Source organism: Mastomys coucha, unplaced genomic scaffold, assembly GCF_008632895.1.
Source record: "Mastomys coucha isolate ucsf_1 unplaced genomic scaffold, UCSF_Mcou_1 pScaffold21, whole genome shotgun sequence".
Classification (NCBI taxonomy): domain Eukaryota; kingdom Metazoa; phylum Chordata; class Mammalia; order Rodentia; family Muridae; genus Mastomys; species Mastomys coucha.
The window spans coordinates 96780424-96803774 of NW_022196904.1; the positions used below are offsets into that span (position 1 = coordinate 96780424).

Sequence of the window (23351 nt, forward strand, 5' to 3'; positions counted from 1 at the left end):
AATTATTTTCCAGCCTTTTACTCTGAGGCAGTGTCTGTCTTTGTCATTCAGGTGTGTTTCCTGTATGCAGCAAAATGCTGGGTCCTGTTTACATATCCAGTCTGTTATTCAGCATCTTTTTATTGGGGAATTGAGTCCATTGATGTTAAGAGATATTAAGTAAAAGTGATTGTTGCTTCTTGTTATTTTTGTTGTTAGAGATGGAATTATGTTTGTGCGGCTATCTTCTTTTGGGGTTGTTGAAAGATTACTTTCTTGCTTTTTCTAGGGTATAGTTTTCATCTTTGTGATGACATCATCTATTATACTCTGAAGCACTGGATTTGTAGAAATATATTGTTTACAGGTCTTTTTTTGTCATGGAATATCTTGGTTTCTCTATCTATGGTAATTGAAAGTTTTGTTGGTATAGTAGCCTGGGCTGGCATTTGTGTTCTTATAGGGTCTGTATAACATCTGCTCAGGATCTTCTAGCTTTCATAGTCTCTGGTGCAAAGTCTGGTTTAATTCTGATAGGTCTACCTTTATATGTTATTTGACCTTTTCCCCTTACTGCTTTTAATATTTTTCTTTGTTCTGTGTATTTGGTGTTTTGATTACTATGAAACTTCTTTTCTGGTCCAGTCTATTTGGAGTTCTGTAGGTTTCTTGTATGTTCATGGGCATCACTTTCTTTAGGCTAGGGAAATTTTCTTCTATAATTTTGTTGAAGATATTTACTGGCCCTTTAAGTTGGGAATCTTCATTCTCTTCTATACCTATTATCCTTAGGTTTGGTCCTATTGTGGCCTGGATTTCCTGAATGTTTAGAGTTAGGAGTCTTTTATATTTTCCATTTTCTTCATCTGTTGTATCAATGTTTTCTATGGTATCTTCTGCCCCTGAGATTCTCTCTTCTTTCTCTTATATTCCATTGGTGATGTTTGCATCTATGGCTCCTGATCTCTTTCCTAGGTATTCTATCCCCAGAGTTACCTCCCTTTGTGATTTCTTTGTTTCTCTTTTTATTTTTAGATCCTGGATGGTTTTGTTCAATTTCTTCACCTGTTTGGTTATGTTTTCCTCTAATTCTTTAAGGATTTTTTGTGTTTCTTCTTTAAGGGATTCTATCTCTTTACCTGTGTTCTCCTGTATTTCTTTAAGGGAATTATTTTTATCCTTCTTAAAGTCCTCTATAATCATCATGATAAGTGATTTTAAATCCAAATCCTGCTTTTCCTTTGTGATGGGGTATCCAGGACTTGACGTGGAAGGAGAACTGGCTTCTTATGATGCCATATAATCTTTCTTTCTGTTGCTTGTTTTCTCATGATTGCCTCTCTCCATCTTGCTTTTCTAGTGCTATCTGCCCTTGCTGTATCTGACTGGAGTCTGTCTCTCTTGTAATTGTGATCTCATCAGAACTACTCAGATTCTATCTGTGTCTGTGATCCTGTGATTCTTGGATCCTGTGATCCTGAGAGCCTGGGTGTGTCAGAGCTCCTGGGAGTCAAGCTGCCTCTAGGATCCTTAGATCCTGGTGTGACCAAGCTCCTGAGATCCTATGATCCTATAATCCTGGGTGTATTAGAGCACCTAGGAGTTGAGCTTTCCTTGGGTGTTGTGTGACTGTGTAGAGTTAGAACTCAAAGTCTGCTCAGGGTATCGGCTCAGACCAGAAGGACATATCACATTTTCTTTATCATTTTTTTCAGGTGAGGAACAACTAGTTTGTTTCCAGTTTCCAGTTGCAAATAAAGTAGCTGTAAACATAGTTGAGGAAGTGTCTTTGTGGGATGTTAGATCATCTATTGGGTATGTGCTGAGGATTGGCATAGCTAGGTTTGGAGGTAGAATTATTCCAATTTTCTGAGAAACTGCCAAATTGATTTCCAAAATGGATGTATAAATTTGCAATGAAGAAGTGTTCCCCTTGCTCCATATCATCACCAGCATGTGCTATCTCTTGATATTTTTATCTTAGCCATTCTGATAGCTGTAAGATGGAACTTCATAGTTGTTTTGATTTGAATTTCCCTGATGACTAAGGACTTTGAACATTTCTTTAAGTGCTACTTGGCCACTAGATATTTCTCCATTGCAAACTCTCTGTTTAGCTCTGTACTCTGTTCTTAATTGGGTTATTTGGTTTCTTGGTATCTAACTTCTTGAGTTCTTTATAAATTTTAGATAATATCCCTCTGTCAGATGTAGGGTTGGTGAGGATTTTTTTCCAATCTGTAGGCTACCATTTTGTCCTTTTGACAGCATCCTCTGTGTTACAGAGACTTTTCAGTTTCATGAGTTCCTTTTATCAATTGTTGATCTTAGAGCTTGAGCCATTAGTGTTCCTTTCAGGAAATTGTCTTATGTTCCAATGTGTTCAAAGGTATTTTCTACTTTCTTTGCTATGGACTTAGTGTATCTGATTTTACATTGAGGTCTTTGATCCCCCTGGACATGAGTTTTATGCAGAGTGATAAATATCAATCTATTTTTATTCTTCTACATGTAGATATCAAGTTAGAGTTTAAATTTGTTGAAGACACTTAGTTGTTTTCAATTGTATGGCTTTGGCTTCTTTGTTGAAAATCCAGTGCCTGTAGGTGTGTGGGTTCATTTCTTTGTCTTCAATTTGATCCCGTTGATCAATATTTCTGTTTCTGTAGTGATTCCATGCAATTTTTTTATTTTAAAACACTTTATTTATTAAAGTTAAACATGCAAAACTGAAATTAATACACACTCTAAAAATTATCTTCTTCCAATTAACAGGAAGACCCTTTTCTCTACCTTTGTTTTGGCTTAAACTCAACAGGATAACTGTGGTCCTTAACTTATGCCAACAAATGCTGGCAACTTGATCTCATTAATAAAAATTACAAACTCAGCTACATGAACATAATATACAGGGAAATTATGGTCAGATCAATACACAAGAAGCTGATGTACAGCCCTGTGTACAATGTAGATACTATTTTTGTAAAAATCCAAGGCTAAATTAATGAACAAGAGTACTCAATGTTTCATGATTACATTTTCTGGTATTTCTTATGCACTAATCTGACCATAATTTCCTTATATATATAATACCGTGCAAATTTTAATCGCTGTTGTTCTATAGTACAGCTTGAGGTCAGGGACAATGAGTCCTTCTGAAGTATTTTTATTATTCAGGGTTGGTTTGGTTATCCTGGCTTTTTTGGTTTTCCATTTGAAGTTAAGAATTGCTCTTTCAAGGTTTGTAGATGATTGTGTTGTAATTATATGGACATTGCTTTGAATCTGTAGATTTCTTTTGGTATTATAGTCACTTTCAGTATGTTAATCCTACCTATCCATGAGCATGGGAGATCTTTCCATCTACTGATATCTTATAAAATGTCTTTTTAATTCACCTGAGATAATTTTTATCACATTCTTTGAATAGTTATCAGATGAAAGCATGTGAATTCATATATAAGAGAAACATAACACTAGAGATTGACAGAGTCCTTGAAGAGACTTTTTTGCATGAAATGAACTGCCTAGTTCTTACTGGGAATGAGGTAATGATCCCCAAATGATTTGAATTCACACTGGAATCCATGGCCTCTGCAGAGACTTATCCTTGCTGACAAACAATGACAGTGAAGACAACTTTACAGTTATATAATCATAATGAATTTGAATGTCTTGCTTTGCAGTGAGTTATTTTTCAAAGAGGTAAGTTTGGGGATTTGTGAGTATATTTGGTTTACTAATTTGACCTTTATCATTGGAGCATATTTTATTTTTAAAGCAGTGTATCTAAAATTATAAATTTTAGTAAACACATAATTCAGGTGAAATAAGACAATAAACCTGATCCAAACCTAGTGAATCAACTTCAATTTTCATTTTCAAATGCCTGTAAATATTCTGGTAATCTCCATTGTTAAAGATTTTTTATTTATCTAGCCATTGATGCCAGAATTCAGCATGATCTTTGATGGTATAGAAAATTACTACTCTGCAAATCAAATCCCTATCTTTGAAATGCTTTGATGGTGTACTGTTGGTAATATCATATGGAAATACTTGCTTTGCTCTTGACTAAATGTTCTAGTATCACAGTTATCAGTTATCAAGGCAAAGAAAAGATGCAATGTTAAAAATCTTGCAGTAATAGTGCATGACACTTAACCAGATGATTCTGGGTAAATATTTTAGGTTGAGTATTTTCACAACATTGTTCTGTGTAGAATATCACGTGATTTTATTCAATCACACTGTAGTTAGAAAATATTGATTTCTTTTTAGTTTTCTTAGTTCTAATAAGAAAATTTAACCCCATGTGGCCTTGCTTCACTAACAGACAGTATAAATTATGTATTAAGGAACACCAGGTTTTTTTTTTTATTAAACACATAGCTGCAAAACTACCCATGTTGTATGTAGGAAATTTGTATGTACTCCTATCTTCATTGTGATTCTTTCATAAATAGTATTTACTTAAAAGTTAGATGAAGTGCAGCATGTCAGAGGTTCAAATACTCATTGTAGACTTATGTATTTCTTATGTGCACTTCTAGACTTCTTATGTAAGTATCTTAAGATATTTACAGATAATCATACTACATATTAACCATGAAACAAAAGTAATAAAAGTGTTTAATAACACCTCTTGGAAATGAAAGAACTATACTTAAAATTCTATGTTTGTACTGGTGTTTAGTGTGTACTCATTAAAAGTTAGTCCTTACTTAAGCTTCTTCAGACTATTCTGTGGTTTTATATTTTAACTCATGTGATATTTAAAACTTCTGATGTTTAAATTAGTCTCACATTTGAAAGCTTTATATATAAAACCAAATAGGTATGTTTTATAAATTAAAGCAAATTAAAAAATAAAATATTTATATATAAAAATATAAATTAAAAATAAAAGTATATTATTTTAAGAAAAATTTATAGCATTTGTACTTAAAATTCTGAGTCACATTAATGGGGAATAAATGTATTTACACAAAGAGTCTGAGTAAAAGTGATTAAACTGCCAAATTCTCTTTGAATGATATATTTATTCATGAAAATCTCATGTTTGAGTTAATGCAAAAGGGTATTCATAAATTTCTTTCTATAGTGTTTCCATCACAGCCTTGATCTGGCATCAGATACATTGTCCCATGGCTCTTCTGGAGGATGGGAATCACACTACAGTGACAGAGTTCATTTTATTGGGTTTAACAGATGACCCAGTTCTTAAAGTCGTCCTCTTCATCATCATCCTGTGCATCTACCTGGTGACTGTGTCTGGAAACCTCAGCACCATCCTTCTCATCAGAGTCTCTTCCCAACTCCATCACCCCATGTACTTTTTTCTCAGCCACTTGGCTTTTGCTGACATAGGCTACTCATCTTCTGTCACACCCAATATGCTTGTCAACTTCCTGGTGGAGAAAAACTCTATCTCCTACTTTGGATGTACCATCCAGCTTAGCTCAGCTGCTTTCTTTGGGGGACTTGAATGCTTCCTTCTGGCTGCCATGGCTTATGATCGCTTTGTAGCAATCTGCAACCCACTGCTTTATTCAACCAAAATGTCCACACAAGTCTATGTCCAGTTGCTCCTTGTGGCTTACATAGGTGGCATTCTTGATAGCTGTTCTTTTACTATATGCTTCTATTCATTAGTTTTCTGTGGAGCTAATGAAATTAATCACTTTTTCTGTGATTTGGCTCCATTATTAAAATTATCATGTTCCAATGTCAGTATCACTGCAATGGTTCTCTCATTTACAGTTGGATTAGTTATTATGGTGACGATATTTGTCATAACCATCTCTTATACCTACATCCTCATCACCATCCTGAAGATGCGCTCCACTGAGGGCAAACAGAAGGCCTTCTCCACCTGCACCTCACACCTCACTGCAGTCACTCTGTTCTATGGAACTGTTATGTTCATTTATGTGATGCCCAAGTCCAACTACTCCACTGACCAGAACAAGGTGGTATCTGTGTTCTACATGGTGGTAGGCCCCATGTTGAACCCCCTTATCTACAGCCTCAGGAATAATGATATTAAAGGTGCTCTGAAGAGACACCTTGGTAGGAAAATCTTTCCTTAGAGATATCTGTTATGTTGTAGCAACTGATATAGCAATACTTCACAGGTATAGTAATAAAAGGAAGTTGAGTGTCTGTGATTGAAACAGTCTATTGATGTATTATTAGTAACTGTGGAGCATTACAATATATATCAGAATTCAATTTTCATATTACAAAAGAAGTTACAGGGTCACAAGTAGTTACTTTCAGTTAAAATAAAGATTTAATTAACAGTATAAATTGAATCATATAAACTATTATCTGATCAAAACAGTTTGAAGTTATTTCCACATTATTTCTAATACTTCATAGTTAACTCTATTACAGACTGTATCCTACCTGTCCACAAAGTCTCAAGTGTTTGTTAAATGCTTGTTTCCTACTGCTATTATGAAGGGCTAGAATCAGAGAGGTGGAGTCTAGTGGAAAATCTTTAAAACTCTGTACATTGTGGTAGAAATGATAGAGAACAACTAGGGAATAAAGTTGGTGGGAATATTCCTTTTTAAAGAAATGTTGCCTGTGAGATATGGGTTTTGCATACTCATAAGAATCAGAGTTGTGGTATAAGCTGTGGCACTGGCTTAGTGCGAGGTCCAGAGAAAAGAACAGAAAGTCTATCCCTTATTAATCTGAGTCTTTCCCAGGAGCAAAAGCTCTGTTTTTATATTAGATCAAGTTGGATTCTTAAGCTTGTAAGGAAAGCAAACAGAGAATCAAGATTATAAGTTCAACAGTGAGGCTGAGAATAGGATATTTTTTAGAAAGACTTCAACTGTCAAGCTGCTCATCCTCATGTGCACAAGGCAGCCAACCTGGCTATATCTCCTTTGAAACCTGTCTTTAGAAGAGAGGAAATCAACCTTCATATGTGGGTGATTATCACATTTGCTCATTTTTCCTCTGTATTTTATTGTTTCAGAAACAAATTCCACCTTCTTGCTGATGAGCTGAAGGCATTGATATTTTTATTCACTTACTTTCATTTTCATGCATTTCAGAATTGTGTCCAGCGATCTCACAAATATTAATCTAGTCTAGTGGAAAGAGTTATAAATGAGAGCTGGTAAGGGTGAAATTTGTCCTCTAACACAGAATCTTGATAATAAAACTAACAGATAAGTTATTTAGTCTATTAGAACATATTCAGTACTGTTGATAAAAACAAAAATAAACAACAGAAACCAAGGTCATGTGTGAGAGGTTGATGTGGCACAAGCAAGGTGATGATACAGATCTTAGCAAGAACTTAATAGCTGAGGAAGGTTTGCAGGATGTCACGACACTGGTGTCAAACAAGAGAGAATCTATGTGAGGTGAATTAGTTGTGTGAATATAATATTACACTCATGTGCATGTTTTATACCATTGAGGCTTCTGTTTATACAATGACAGAGCTATTCATTTTAATTAACAATGTGATTCACACAAGAGAAGCAAATGATAAAGTGTATATCTTTGATATTATATAATAGTTGACAAAATAATCTATCTGTAAGCATTCAAACATGTAACAAAACATGGAAGCAAACCTAAAATTTATATATGTGCACTTCATGTTGGTGAGTTGGGTTAGTGGATTAAAACTTTTAATACAAAGGCCAAAGACTTGAGTTCATTTCCCAAAATCCACACAAAAGTAGAAGGAGATAAAGCTTCCCTCATACACACACAGAAATATGTCTTTTTTCCAGTTAAAGAATTTGAAATTCAGGAGAAATGCTACAATTTAATTTAATTTTAATATGAGTTGGGGAATGAGAAGGAGTAAGTATCATAAACTTATTCATGTCCTATGGAGAGAACTGACCAATAAATATTACATAGATCCTCAGAATAAAGGGAAGATACAAACAAACAAACCTTTCAAGTATTGTAGCTAGAGGAAGATGGAAGCTCAGTCCTTGAACTTGGATGTAATATAGTCAAGAACAAGTGGTATATCAAGACTAATTGAGTATATAAATGTACAAGCCCCAATTATCTATGTGAAACACAGAAAAACTACAAACTTGATGAGTAACCCAGGATAATAAACAGAGAGGACAATGACAGTGTAGAAGAAAAATAAAAACCACTATGATTCAAGATCTAAAACTACATCAAAATACACAATAGTATTACATTCACTGAAAAGTGAATGGACAGCCGGTACATGTATTAACAGAAAATGAAAAATGAAATCTCATAAAGTTTCACAACTGAAAAATTCATGATGCCAGTACTTATAGCAGATATTTTTTCTTTGAAAAGCCTCTTTTTAGATTTTATTTCTGGTGTTAGAACAAGCAGAGAAGCACTCTGGCTAAGAGTTCATGATTTTTATCATGATTTTATATGATTTTATCATGATTTTTATCATGAACTCTTAATTTTATGGATCATTCTCTCTATCTTTGATACACCCTTGATGTATGTGGCTGATCACTGAGCACTAACCAACTTTCATACCTCTTTTGGCCAAGATCTATTTAACATTAGCTGATTCCTTAAATACAGTGATTCTTAAATGTTTAAAGAACTCTCACATGCATCATGAAAAAATGTCTGACAATATTTTTAAGATACCCATCTACAAGAGAGTCAAATTTATATCCTCTCCAACTCTGTACTCCTCAAAGTACCTAATAAAGTATATTATATTAATCACTACAAAATACTTAAACAAATGAAAAGATACTGAATGAAAGAAGCCAATGTTGTCTATTTTAATTAGTGAATATTAACTCAATACCCACTAAAATAAAATATTAAGTGGACTTAGTACCAATATTTACCTGAGATAATTTGTTATCATATATTCTAATAATTATAAAATAAAGGCATAAAAAAAGACAAATCAGATTGACTCCTTGAAAATTCTGTTAATGAAAAATGAACAATTTTCACTTAAGATAATGGTCCTTGGGGATTTGAGTCAGTACAAATCCCACAGTTCTTCAGAGACTTATTCTCATTAGTGAAGAATGATTGTGGGTGGCAGCTAAGAAACTATAAAATCACCTTATAATTATCCAGACTTCATGCTTTATAATGAATCCTTATTTCAAAACATGAGTATCCTGGCTTACCTCTAAAATGTATGTATATATGTATGTATGTATGTATGTATGTATGTATGTATGTATGTGTGTGTATGTATGTATACACAAATAAACACACACATCACACACATGCACATGCACACAAATAAACACACATACAAATCAGGTGTAATCAAGAAAAAAATTAACTGAAACAACATACTTTAAGTTAAATTCCTGTGACTAATTAGGCATATAACTTAGCTCTCAAAGCTTCCTTATTTATCCAAACATTAAGAAGACTGGAAACCCACATGGTCTCTAATGACATGTGAGCTCAGCACTCAAGAAAAAAAAATGTTGATAAGTTCCTTAGCTTTGGCATAGGTCAGTGATTTCATTTTTTTTTTTTTTTTTCGAGACAGGGTTTCTCTGTGTAACCCTGGCTATCCTGGAACTCACTTTGTAGACCAGGCTGGCCTTGAACTCAGAAAAAATGCCTGCCTCTGCCTCCTAAGTGCTGGGATTAAAGGCATGTGCCATCACTGCCCTGCTAGGTTGATGATTTCATAACAAATATCTCATTGGAATACAGATTTTGTTTACTGACTAAATGTTCTAAGTTCACAGTCTGAAGATCTCAAGATGAGAGTCAGCCTGCTCATAGCTGGGTGAATCTGGGTAAATGTAACATTCAAGGCTAAATATTTACCTGCACATTCTGTTGACAATCATTATTTCATTCTATCTTGTAGCAATTAGAAAGCATCAATTATTTGAAGAGAGGATTTGGTGAGAGTCCATGCTACTCTAATAGAAAAAAATCTGCATACTGGTAGTGTAAATGACTTGGTAAAAAGTCAATGGTAAGTGTTTACAGCATTAATTAAATTTACAGTAGTTCCTCTCGTTTATAATTTTAGCATGAGTTCCCTTTTATTTCTTTCCTGTACTCACCATATAAATTGGTCTTATGGCAATCAGACAGCTGATAGACTTGAGCCCCATCCCTAACTGTGTATCTTTTTTTCCTACTGAGGAGCTGATCTGTTTCCTTTCCTAAATTATGATGTGCTCTTCAGTTTATTTCCACTTTTCATACACATTCTACCTGGGGTTCACCTGCTCATTCTAGTGCTCCTATGTAAGGCTACATTCCTTAACGTTTCAAATCATACATTTTATCAATTAGAAAACTCATTCACTGAGAGTCTAATATTATTATGGAAATGGCAATAGATTATTATATAATATTTTAAATCCAGTAGAGGTAATTTGGAAAGGATTCTTAAAACTCAGAAATTACTTAAGACCTCATTACAAATTTTACATTTGTAAAGTTATTTTTTGTACATATGATAACTGTTTTGTGATTTCTCACACTAACATAGTTTCAAACCAATAGGTATATTTTATAATATATAAATGTAATTAAAAGTACATTATTTAAATAAAATATCTAGCATTTAATTTTGAAATTTATGAGTCAATACAAAAACACTGATTGTCCAATATAATACCACAATTATATATTTTAAATGATATATTTTTGTAAAAACTTCTATCTACCTGTTAATGAAAAGTAGCCATGTATTTAAAAATACTCTTTTGTAATGTCTCCATTACAGCCTTGATCTGGCAGCAGCCACACTGTCCCATGGCTTTCCCGGAGGATGGGAACCACACTGCAGTGACAGAGTTCATTTTATTGGGATTAACAGATGACCCAGTCCTCAGAGTTTTCCTCTTCACCATCATCCTGTGCATCTACCTGGTGACTGTGTCTGGGAACCTCAGCACCATCCTTCTCATCAGAGTCTCTTCCCAGCTCCATCATCCCATGTACTTTTTTCTCAGCCACTTGGCTTCTGTTGACATAGGCACCTCATCTTCTGTCACACCCAAAATGCTTGTCAATTTCTTGGTGGAGAGATATACAATTTCCTACACTGGATGTGGCATCCAATTTGGCTCAGCTGCTTTCTTTGGGTCAGCTGAATGTTTCCTTCTGGCTACCATGGCTTATGATCGCTTTGTGGCAATCTGCAACCCACTGCTTTATTCATCTAAAATGTCTGCACAAGTCTGTGTTCATTTGCTTGTAGGATCTTATATAGGGAGTTTTCTTAATGCTTCCCTCATTACTGGTTATGTTTTCTCTTTTTTCTTTTGTGGACCCAATATTGTCAATCACTTTTACTGTGATCTTGCTCCTTTGATGGCACTCTTCTGTTCTGATGTTAGTGTCTCTGGAGTTGTTATTTCACTTTCTGCAGGCTCAGTCACTATTACCACACTGTTTGTCATAGCCATCTCCTATTTCTACATCCTTATCACCATTCTGAAGATACACACCACTGAAGGCCGCCAAAAAGCCTTCTCCACCTGCACCTCCCACCTCACAGCTGTCAGTCTCTACTATGGAACTGTCATATTCATTAATGTGATGCCCAAGTCCAAATACTCCACAATGCAGAACAAGGTTATGTCTATGTTTTACATGGTGGTTGTCCCCATGTTGAACCCCCTTATCTACAGCCTTAGGAATAATGAGATTAAGGATGCTTTGAAGAGACATCTTAGTAAAAAACCATTCTCTTAAGATATCTGCTAATTCATTATTTTGTCCCATTCTGTATAATAGTGACATAGCATATACATAGTATTAAAAGAAATACATGTTATGATGTATTTAGCTAGACTTGAAGTTTACTAGTAAATGGAAATTGTGAGTGTAAACACATCCCAGGCCAAATCACATGTTCATGGTAAATTATATTTAATAATTTTTATGTATAACCAAAAAATTTCCACACAAAATTATATCAAAATTTTCAGTTGTATTCATATTTTAATTTCCCAATGTATAAAAACTATTGAGTGGTTAATTCTTTAAGTCTATGTCCAGTTTCAATAATAGCTACCCTCAAGTATATATAGTAACTACAGGTGAAATCAAGAGTATTTCATCTATTTAGCTAGAAAATGACAGGATGAAACAGAAAATAAAATTGCTGAGGATGTTATTATTGCAGTACAATCATATGTTTGGACTGGAGTTTCACACTCATAGACATCAGATCTATGTTGTCAGTTATTGACATTAATTCATGTGCAGAAGGATTCCTACCCTGAAAGTAATTTCCTATATCTATGTTTTGCCAAGGACTGTTTATATTTTCCTTAAGGAGTTTCATAGTTTCTGTTTTCACATTGAAGTTTTCAGTCCATTTGGAGTTGGTTTTTGCACAGATGATGAATTATCGGTCTAGTGTCATTCTTCTGCACATGGCTCTTGCACTTTCCCAACATCAATTTTTGAAAATGACGTCTTTTCTCAAGTATGTGCTTTGACAACTTTGTCAAAGATCTACATTTATAATTATGTCTGACAAGTTGCTTCTCATCTCTCATGATGTTTTTTCTTAATTCAAAAGCACATTAACTTTAGGCACATATAATGTCACAACCCACAATGCACTATTCTTTTCATATGGGTGACCCTCTGATTAGTCTGTACATCATTGGGCATCTTAGGAAGACTTCTTTAAATTAAACACTAAACAAAAGATTCCCTTATCTAATGCATAGCCTTGCTAATTTTCAGTGTGATTGTTAAATATTCATGTCTAATTTTAGTACAATGCTCAAATTTTGATGGTGATAGTTAAAGTAATGCTATTTTCCACTCATCTTCAATTTTCTCACTGTTTGAGGATCGTGATAGGCTTTACTACACACTGAGTTTAAATAAATGAAAAAAGTAAATATCTAAATGGCCAAATGAAAAATATCATTATTTGAAGCATGGATTCAGCAGATGCTGAATGTTTTACAAAGGACAAGAAGAGGCATTACAGTGTAAGAAAAAGGTCAAGCTGAAAGATATCCTCCTATTATTTGCTATCCTTAAGACACGTTCTTTGAAGACAACGAGAAGGACTAAGTAGTTTAGAGATTTTCACCAAAAGGATATTTGGTTTCTTAATTTTCTTTCCATTAAATCTGTGTTTCAAGCATAATGCAGCTCTTCAACATTGAACTTGACATGCTGGTTTGCATTAGGATAACATGAATCAAGTGGAAAGAAACAGGATATAGATTTTTATGAAATGTAAAAAATTGATTGATAAGTTTTATTGAATAGAATCATCTATTGGAAAGGCCTTTGCACATCCATAAGAGGTAGATTAGCTTCTGAATTGAATATTAGCTACTTGTTTTGGGGAGCTCCACATTAGATTTCCATGATGTATGAGATGCTTAGAAAAACATTTTTTAAATGATGCAAATTAAGCCTAGTTTGTGTTGGTTACAATTGTTCTACACCTTCCCACAGAATATTAAATTATGTATACATGACACTAACACTTTCATTTATTCTCCTCTACACTGTTTTTACTCCCAATTCATTCCTTTCTAGTAGTAGACCATGTCATCTAATCAGTTTATTGACTCAGAAGCCTGAAAGTAACTGATATATCTCTCTTCTGTCTTCACTTTTATAGTAGAGTAAAAGGTTTGCAGGTCTGGTCAGCGTGAATCTACTACTTCCTTCTTCTTCACTGATAGGGAGGATTCAAGCCAATCCTTTACCATTTACTTTACAAGAAAACAACCAACCATTAAGAGGTTTAATATTATGTATGAACCTGACTAGGATGTGGTGACCACATAATTGGTTCTACATGTACCTCTGATGTGATTAGCATTTAGTAATCATTGACTGAAATAGTTAATTCTTCATAATGTGAATGGTCATTGTCCAATTAGCTAAAAGTGTTTCATGACAGAGGTCTTCAGAAGAGGAAGGACATTTGACTCTATTCTTTTTAACCTCTATATAATCTCTGTGTGTCTGTCTCTGCCTCTGCCTCTAAGTTGTTCTCCTTTTGTGTGTGTCTTTCCTGCCACTTTTCTTCAACTCCCCTACTCACTCCCTTTATTCCTCTGTGAATGTAAATTCAGGGAACAATTATATTGAATATCTCTTGAGACATCGTGTATTCTTATATGTAATTTATATGTATATACATATATATATATCCTGTTTATATGGGAAAGCCTAATATAATCCTCTTCTGTTCTTACTCTCTTTTAATTTATTCTTCATGCATTAGCCATAGCCATATATCTAAATAAATTATTTTATTTCTCAAACTAAAATACTACATTACTTACTATGTAATAGAAATTGCTTAAGTAATATTGTGGTGGTTCATACTAATCATCAGCTAGACAGAATCTAGAACCATCTCTGAAGTATACATCTAGTCACTATTCTGGTCACACATAATTCATAAAACTCAAAGAACTAATACCTCACAACTCACCTAATTTCAGTGGCTCAGTGGGGTAGGAGTGGTGATTCACCTTATACTCCTTTCTGTAATTTCTTGCTGGGCTAGTAATTATTCTGTGTAAATGAGTTCCCCTGCCATCCTGCAGCCTAATGAGATGATGAATGGATTAGATTTGTTATTACATCAACATAAAACCATCTAGATTTATCCAGGAACAGGGGACCACAGTTAAGAAAAGTCCTCTATCAGAATGGTCAATGGGTACATGTATGAATCAATGCTAGTTTAATGTTTGGTGTGGGAAGACACATCTTTTTTATGAGTAATGCCACTCCTCGGCAGGGGTCTTGTGCCTTATAGAAAGCAAGCTAAGCAAGACTTGGAAAACAATCCATTAAGCACTGCTCACATATGGTCTCTGCCAGCTGCTGCTTCCAGGTTTAATCTTTGAGTTCCTACCTGAATGATGGACCATGACATTGAAGTATAATCTATTTAAACCCTTTTCTCACAATTCGTTTTGCTTAGTGTTTTACGACAGTATTGTCATAGGAATAGAGAACAATGACAGTATCATCATGAACCAATGGTCAAAGAAATATTGTAGAAAACATCAACATTGGGAAAATAATGTAAAGCAATGTCCAGGAAAAAGGGGACAGCTAAAACAGTAGACTTAATAATATTCTATTGAAAACTAAGAGAAAATAGAGGCCAATCCTGAGGAGAACCTCCAGATCCTTGTAGTGTACACATACAGTATGCTGTGTACAATCTTGATTAGAGATATGCAGAAGAATTCATATCTGGATTAAATTTTGAAATTACAGATAGAAATACATTTAAAGAAGCAAGACAAAGCATTTATCTGTTAGATAATAAAATTGATCTTTAAGATGCATTCTCATCTGATAACCATGAAGTCAAACTGATAGGTTTAATATTTTCCTTTCCTTTGTTACTCTGTTGTTGTTGTTTGTGTATGTGTGTGTGTGTGTGTGTGTATGTATGCATTGCAAAGCACATGTATAGATCATAGAACAACATTATAAGATCTTTTAACTAATTTTAACTTCTTTAAGGCATAACTTCATTTATTTCTGTTGCAATGTATACTCCAGGTTAGCTGGCATCAAGATTCCAGAAGATTCTTTTGTATCTTCTCTCATCTCAAAATAGAAGTACTGGAAATACAGATGCATAATATCCCAGAAAACATTGATGTGGGTCTGGAGAAGTAAAATCAGGTCATCAGGTTTGAGTGGCAAGCACTTTTACCTACTAAACCATCTAACAATTTATAACCTCATTAATACCCTTTCTCCCCATTCTTTCTAACCCAGTATGAGAGGCTGGAGAGATGGCTCAGTTAGTTGATTTTGAAAAATGAATGACTCAGCCCTATACTGTCTAAATGATACATCAAATATAATGGCATAGATAAGAAGTGAAAATGGAACCAATCACTGTAAAAATTAATCAATTAGAGTTATAGAATTAATATTTGAGAATACAGAGATCAGAACAAAAAGAAAGATTACTAAGAACATACACATAAGTGTGTTATATCACTTATAAACCTTTTGAAGAGACAAAACTAAGAGCTGAAGAAGACATTGTATGTTGTCAGAAATGAAGAAGAGAATTGGGAAGAGAGAAGAAAGTCTTGTGGTTGTAGTTCACAACATGAACAATCCTATTCGTGGTGGACATGGTCTGTGTCTTGACTGTACCTCAGTCCTATGTCACTACTGGCTGTGATGTCATACCAAGATATATAGAAATGCAACAAAGTGCACAAAGGGTCACTGTGGTGTTATGTCCTACTACTGGGTGTAAACTTATCACTAGTTAAAAATTTAAAACTAGCTTCCAGTCTGAGCCTGAACCCTGACAGACCTTGGGCATTGGCTCCTCACCCAGCCCCAAAAAACACAGAGGAAGCTTGACTCCCAGGTGCTCTAACATGCCCAGGTTCACAGGTGAAGAGGCCACAACATCTGCTCCAACACCTGGAGTAACTGGGACCCCCAGAATCCAGGGATGAAGGAACCCCCACCCAGCCAGTGGCATGGGTTCTATCCAGTTTGAACCTGTACCCAGAGAAGACCTGGGGTGCTGGCTCTGCATCCACTCCCACAACATCCAGGGAGAGCTCAACTCCCTGGTGCTCTGAAGCCCTCAAGATCACAGGAGAGACCATACCATCTGCCCCAACACCCAGAGTTACAGGGTCCCCCAGGATCCAGAGATGCAGGAACCCATCCCAGCCAGTGCCATAGGTTCCATCCTGTCTGAACTTGAACCTGGAGCAGACCTGGGGTGCTGGCTCTGCACCCACTCTTAAACACCCAGAGAAAGCCTAACTCCTAAGACATCTGAAATGCCCAGGATCAAAGGATCACAAAAACACAGGATCACAGAGGAAATGCTCTGAAAAGGCCAAGAGATTGGACACACTCCGGAGCACTGGAGCTCTGACATACTCAAGAACACAGCTGAAGCTACAACATATTTCCCAAAACCCAGAATAGCTGGGACCCCCACAGAAACCAAGGAAACACAAACCCCTACCCAGCCAGAAGCATAGTTCCTTACATCTTGTACCTGTGCCTGGAGCAAACTCAGGACTATGGCTCCCCACCCACCCCTGCAACACCAAGAGAAAGATTGACTACAGGAGCTCTGACATAACAGGATCTTAGGATCTTGGTCACAACAGGATTTTATGATCCCAAAGGCAGTTTGACTCTCAGGACCTCTGACACACCCAGTACCACAGAATCATAGGATTGCAGAATAACAGAATCACAGAGACAGCTGGACTCTGAAGAGTTCTGAAACTATGTGAATCACAGGAGGGACAGGCTTCAGTTAGAGACAGCAAGGGTTGGTAGAACTAGAGATAACCAGATGGCAAGAGGCAAGCACAAGAACAACAGAAACCAAGGCTATCTGACATCATCAGAACCCAGTTCTCCCACCACAGCAAATCCTGGATAGCCCATCACACCAGAAAAGCAAGAATCAGATTTAAAAAATCACATCTCATGATGATGATAGAGGGCTTTAAGAAAGTCATAAATAAAGAAATATAGGAGAACACAGGTAAACAGGTAGAAGCCATTAAAGAGGAAATGCAAAAAATCCCTTAAAGAATTACAGGAAAACACAACCCAACAGGTGAAGGAATTGAACCAAACCATCCAGGATCTAAAAATGGAAAGAAAAACAGTAAAGAAATCGCAAAGGGAGACACCTCTGGAGATAGAAAACCAAGGAAAGACATCAGGAGCCATAGACACAAGCATTACCAACAGAATAAAAGAGATAGAAGAGAAAATCTCAGGGGTAGAAAATAACATAGAAAACATTGACACAACAATCAAAGAAAATGCAAAATGCAAAAATCTCCTAAGCAAAAACATCCAGGAAATCAAGGACACAATGAGAAGACCAAACCAAAGGATTATATGAATATAAGAGAGTGAATATTCCCAACATAATGGGCCAGTAAATATCTTCAACCAAATTGTAGAATAAAACTTCCCTAACCTAAGGAGAGAGATGCCATGGAAATACAAGAGGTCTACAGAATTCCAAGTAGACTAGACCAGAAAAAATTCCTCTCATCACATAATAGTCAAAACACCAAATGCACAAAACAAAGAAAGAATATTAAAAGCAGTGAGGGAAGAAGGTCAAGTAACATGTAAAGGCAAATGTCTATTATTGGTGGGATTTCAAGCTGGTACAACCACTCTGAAAATTAGTACGGCAGTTCATCAGGAAAATGGACATAGAACTACCTGAGGACCCAGTATACCACTATTGAACATATACCCCCAAAATTCTCCAACATATAACAAGGACACATGCTCCACTATCTTCATAGCTGCCTTATTTATAATCTGGAAAGAACCCAGATTTCCTTTAGCAGAGGAATGGGTACAGAAATGTGGTACATTTACACAATAGTACTACTCAGCTGTTAAAAACAATGACTTAATGAAATTCTTAAGCAAATTGATGGATCTACAAAATATCATCCTGAGTAAGGTAACCCAATCACAAAAGAACACACATGGTATGCACACACTGATAAGTGGATTTTAGCCAAAATTATCTCAGAATATCCAAGATACAATTCACAGACCACATGAAGATCAAGAAGAAGGAAGACCAAAGTGTGGATGCTTGTGTTCTTCTTAGAAAGGGGAATAAAACAGTCATGGGGGCGGGGAATATGGAAATAAAGTTTAGAGCCAAGACTGAAGGAAAAGCTACCCAGAGACTGTGCCACCTAGGGATCCATCCCATATACAGTCACCAAACCCAGACACTATTGTGGATGCCAACAAGTGCTTGCTGACAGGAGTCTGATATAGCTGTGTCTTGGCAGGCTCTGCCAGAGCCTGACATATACAGAGGCAGATGCTTGCAGCCAATCATTGGACTGAGCATGGGGTCCCTCAGTGGAAGAATTAGAGAAAGGACAGAAAGAACTGAAGAGGTTTGCAATCCATAAGAAGAACCACAATATCAACCAACCAGACCCCAGAGCTCCAAGGTACTAAACCACTAACCAAACAATACACATGGAGGGACCCATGGCTCCAGGTGCATATACAGCCAAGGAAGGTCTTGTTGAACATCAGTGGGAGGAGAGGCCTTTGGTCCTGTTAAGGCTGGATGCCCCAGTGTAGGGGAATTCCAGGGTGGTGAGATGGGAGTGGGTATGATGGAGGAGTGAGTGTGGAATAGGGAGTTCCAGGGGTGGGTGCTAAAAGGGGATGACATTTGAAATGTAAACAAGTAAAATATCTAATAAAAAAAGCTAGGAGGGACAGCAAGACCACTTCCCCAGCCTCAAAAAAAAAAAAAAAGAAAAAGAAAAAGAAAAAGAAAAGAAAAAGAAAATTCTAAAGAGCGGCTGTAGCTTTCTGCTAGCTCATCTTATGTAGACCAAAAATGCTTTCATGTTTCAAATGTTTTTTTCATTTACATAATAATTCATTAATTTTTTCCAGGGTTTTTTTTTTTTTTTTGATTTTCCTATGAGTCAACACCACATAACCCAGCCCTTTGATTCTTAGGAGACCACAAGCCCACATTTCCATTTAATATTGCAAAAGAATTCAGAGTTTTGCCTGCCTCTGAAAAGCACAAATGCTAAAATAGGTGGTTGGAATGCTGTCCTGAAATTAACACTTCTACCACAACCGGGCCTGGATTCCCAGTATTCCAGGGTGACCTGGATCTCAGGAACTTTCCTACTTTTGTATCTGCCTGTCTTTGTATTCTTCTGACAAGCTGGTTCATAATGTAGTTCCCTTTGATCCTTTGGATTAGTGAAGCTCCTTATACAATTCATATTGCATCCTTATATTTTTTGCATAGCTGAGAAATTATATATTTTCAATCTAATGTTTTTAGAGTTCTTTTCCACACAGCCTTTAGAACTGTTCTGAAAGTCCCAGAATTTACCATTTGGCTAAGAAATTAGGCATAGCTTCTGTTCCTGGACTCATGCTGTCTCTGATTATCATGGAGTTATTAACATTAACAGGAGGACATTCCTTGGAGGGATCTGAAAATATGCAATTATTATCCAAAGAGCCTTATGGCCATGGTAGATATTAATACTCATGGAGGCCCACATCTGCTGACACTGTCCCAGGGGCAGGAACCATGTCATTCTATCCCCACAAAGGTCATGCTTGACCCTGTTTTTTGGTACCTAAGTTTAAATGTAGCAGGTGTAACAAACAACACTAGGCTCAAGGAAGTTTCATGTTTTTCATTTGGAATTTTAGAATAGCACTTTTCAGAAAATTGATAACACAAAATTTTACAATATGACTAGACAGAAACAAGATTAAGGCAATGGATGCATGAGAAGTATCACAAAAATAGCAGATTGGAAGAACAAGATATTTGGGGCATGGCATTTATGAAGTATTAAGAATGAGATAACTCTGAGTAGCAGAGGTGGATATTTTCTCAATATATATATATATATATGTATATATACATATATATATATATATATATATATACATGCATGAGATTGTCAAAATCAGAGCCATTGTATGATATCCATTCAATAATGAAAAATATTATAAAGAGTGTATTAGGTTGAAAAATGGAAGTGATGACAATTGGTGTCCAGTGGAATGTTTAGATAATTTTAACACCTATCATTCTGGGATACTTTCTAGGAAGTGAACTCTGGGTCTGCAGGAGACAGAGATCATGTAAACCAACTATGCAGAAAACTAGAAGAGGAAACTATGAATTAAAAAAATATTAGGAATCAGAACTTTCAGACTCTTAGATGGGGACCAGAGAGATAGAGTTGCCATGACTCCTATGGCCCAGATGAGGTGAATTGATGCTGTGATCTATACCATTTTCCTGTTGAGGTTTCCAGGTAAAGTAGGAAATAAAGACTAATGTAAGTAGAAGGAAAATCTGTTGTTAACACCATGACCATTTCTATCATAGGAACAGATACTGTCACCAGAGAAATTTCTAAAGTTCCCATAGACCACTTCTCTCTAATATCCCTTTTTTTTTTTCATTTTTTCACTTTACAAGTAACTTTCCTTTAATTCTTACAAATATTCCTTTTTAATTAGATATTTACTTTATTTACATTTCAGATGTTCACCCTTTTCCTGGCTTCCACTCCAAAAACCCCTTATTCCCTCCCCCATCCCCATGGTCACCAACCCACCCTCTCCAGCTTCCTGGCCCTGGAATTCCCCTTTACTGTGGCATAGAACCTTAACAGGACTAAGAGCCTCTTTTCCCATTGATGACCAACTAGGCCATCCTCTGCAACATATGCAGATGGAGCCATGAGTCCCAGCAAGTGTACTCTTTGGTTGGTGGTTTAATACCTGGAAACTCTGGGGGTACTGGTTAGTTCACATTGTTGTTCCTCCTATGGGGCTGCAAACTTCTTCAGCTCCTTGGATCCTTTCTCTAGCTCCTTCATTGGGGACCCTGTGCTCAGTACAATGGAGGCATGTGAGCATTCACTTCTGTATTTGTCAGGCAGTGGCAGGGCCTCTCAGGAGACAGCTATGTCAGGCTCCTGTCAGCAAGCACTTCTTGGCATCCACAATAGTGTCTGGGTTTGGTGATTGTATATGGGGTGGATCTTCAGGTGGGGCAGTCTCTGGATTGCCATTCTTTCAGTCTGTGCTCCATACTTTGTCACTGTAAATCCTTCCATGGCTATTTTGTTCTACTTTCTAAGAAGAATCGATGGATCCACAATTTTGTCTTCCTTCTTCTTGAGTTTCATGTGGTTTGTGGATTGTATCTTGGGTATTTCAAGCTTCTGGGCTAATATCCACTTACCACTGAATGCATGTCATGTGTGTTTTTTTGTGATTGGGTTGCCTCAGACAGGATGATATCCTCCAGATCCATCCATTTGCCTAATAATTTCATAAATTCATTGTTTTTAATAGCTGAATAGTATTCCATTGTGTAAGTGTACCATGTTTTCTGCATCCACTCTTCTGTTGTGGGACATCTGGGCTGTCTCCAGCTTCTGGATACTATAAATAAGACTGCTATGAACATAGTGGAGCATGTGTCCTTATAACATGTTAGAACATCTTCTGGATTTATTCCCAAGAGTGGTATTGCTGAGTCCTCAGGTAGTACTATTTCCAATTTTCTAAGGAGTCACCAAACTGATTTCCAGAGTTGTTGTGCCAGATGGCAGTCCCAACAGCAATGAAGGAGTGTTCCTCTTTCTCCACAACCTTTCCAGCATCTGCTGTCACCTGAGTTTTTGATCTTAGCTATTGTGACTGGTATGAGGTGGAATTTCAGAGTTGTTTTGATGTGCATTTCCCTGATGAGTAAGGATGTTGAACATTTCTTTAGGTGGTTCTCAGCCATTCAGTATTCCTCAGTTGAGAATTCTTTGTTTATCTCTGTACCTCATTTTAATAGGATTATTTGGTTCTCTGGAGTCTACCTGCTTGAGTTCTTTGTATATATTGGATATTAGCCCTCTATCGGATATAGGATTGGCAAAGATCTTTTTCCAATCTGTTGGTTGTCTTTTTGTGTTATTGACAGTGTCCTTTGCCTTACAGAAGCTTTGCAATTTAATGAGGTCCCATCTGTCGATTCTTGATCTTACAGTACATGCTGTTGGTATTCTGTTCAGGAATTTTTACCCTGTGCCCATATGTTTGAGGCTCTTCTCCACTTTCTCTTCTATACGTTTCACTGTATCTGGTTTTATGTGGAGGTCCTTGATCCACTTGGACTTGAGATTTGTACAAGAGATAAGTATGGGTAGATTTGCATTTTTATACATGCTCACCTCCAGTTGAGCCAGCACCATTTGTTGAAAATGCAGGGTTTTCCCCCCACTGGATGGTTTTAGCTCCTTTGTCAAAGATCAAGTGACCATAAGTGTGTGGGTTCATTTTTGGGTCTTCAATTCTATTTCATTGATCTTCCTGGCTGTCTTTGTACCAACACCATGCAGTTTTTATCACAATTGCTCTGTAGTACAGCTTGAGATCAGGGATGTAGATTCCACTTGAAGTTATTGTTGAGGTTAGTTTTTGCTATCCTGGGTTTTTTTGTTATTCCATGTGAATTTGCAAATTGCTCTTTCCAACTCTGTGAAGAATTTAGTTGATTGAATTGACTCTCTAGATTGCTTTTGACAAGATGACCATTTTTCCTATATTAATCCTGCCAACCCATGAGCATATGAGCATGGGAGATCTTTCTTTCTGAGATCTTCTTTGATTTCTTTCAGAGACTTGAAGTTCTTGTCATACAGATATTTTACTTGCTTAGTTAGAGTCACACCAAGGTATTTTATATTATTTGTGACTATTGTGAAGAGTGTTGTTTCTCTAATTTCTTTCTCAGCCTGTTTATTCTTTGAGTAGAGGAAGGTCTAATAGAACTCTGCACTAAACTCTTC

At 36.2% G+C, this 23351-nt stretch overlaps 2 protein-coding genes across 2 annotated transcripts; both read left to right on the plus strand.

The window, feature by feature from the left end:
* Window positions 1-5126: 5126 nt before the first annotated feature.
* LOC116100819 (olfactory receptor 478-like) lies at window positions 5127-6071 on the plus strand. Its single transcript, XM_031384548.1, has one exon. The coding sequence runs from the start codon at window positions 5127-5129 to the stop codon at window positions 6069-6071; it is 945 nt and encodes a 314-aa protein (XP_031240408.1).
* Window positions 6072-10730: 4659 nt separating this feature from the next.
* Window positions 10731-11676, plus strand: LOC116100820 (olfactory receptor 502-like). Its single transcript, XM_031384549.1, has one exon. It carries the CDS (start codon window positions 10732-10734, stop codon window positions 11674-11676), a length of 945 nt encoding a protein of 314 aa, XP_031240409.1. The 5' UTR covers window position 10731.
* The last annotated feature ends 11675 nt before the right edge of the window (window positions 11677-23351 follow it).

Excerpts from the sequence above, each read along its gene's own strand:
- LOC116100819 (XM_031384548.1), top strand. The coding sequence starts at position 5,127 with ATGGCTCTTCTGGAGGATGGGAATCACACTACAGTGACAGAGTTCATT.
- LOC116100820 (XM_031384549.1), top strand. The coding sequence starts at position 10,732 with ATGGCTTTCCCGGAGGATGGGAACCACACTGCAGTGACAGAGTTCATT.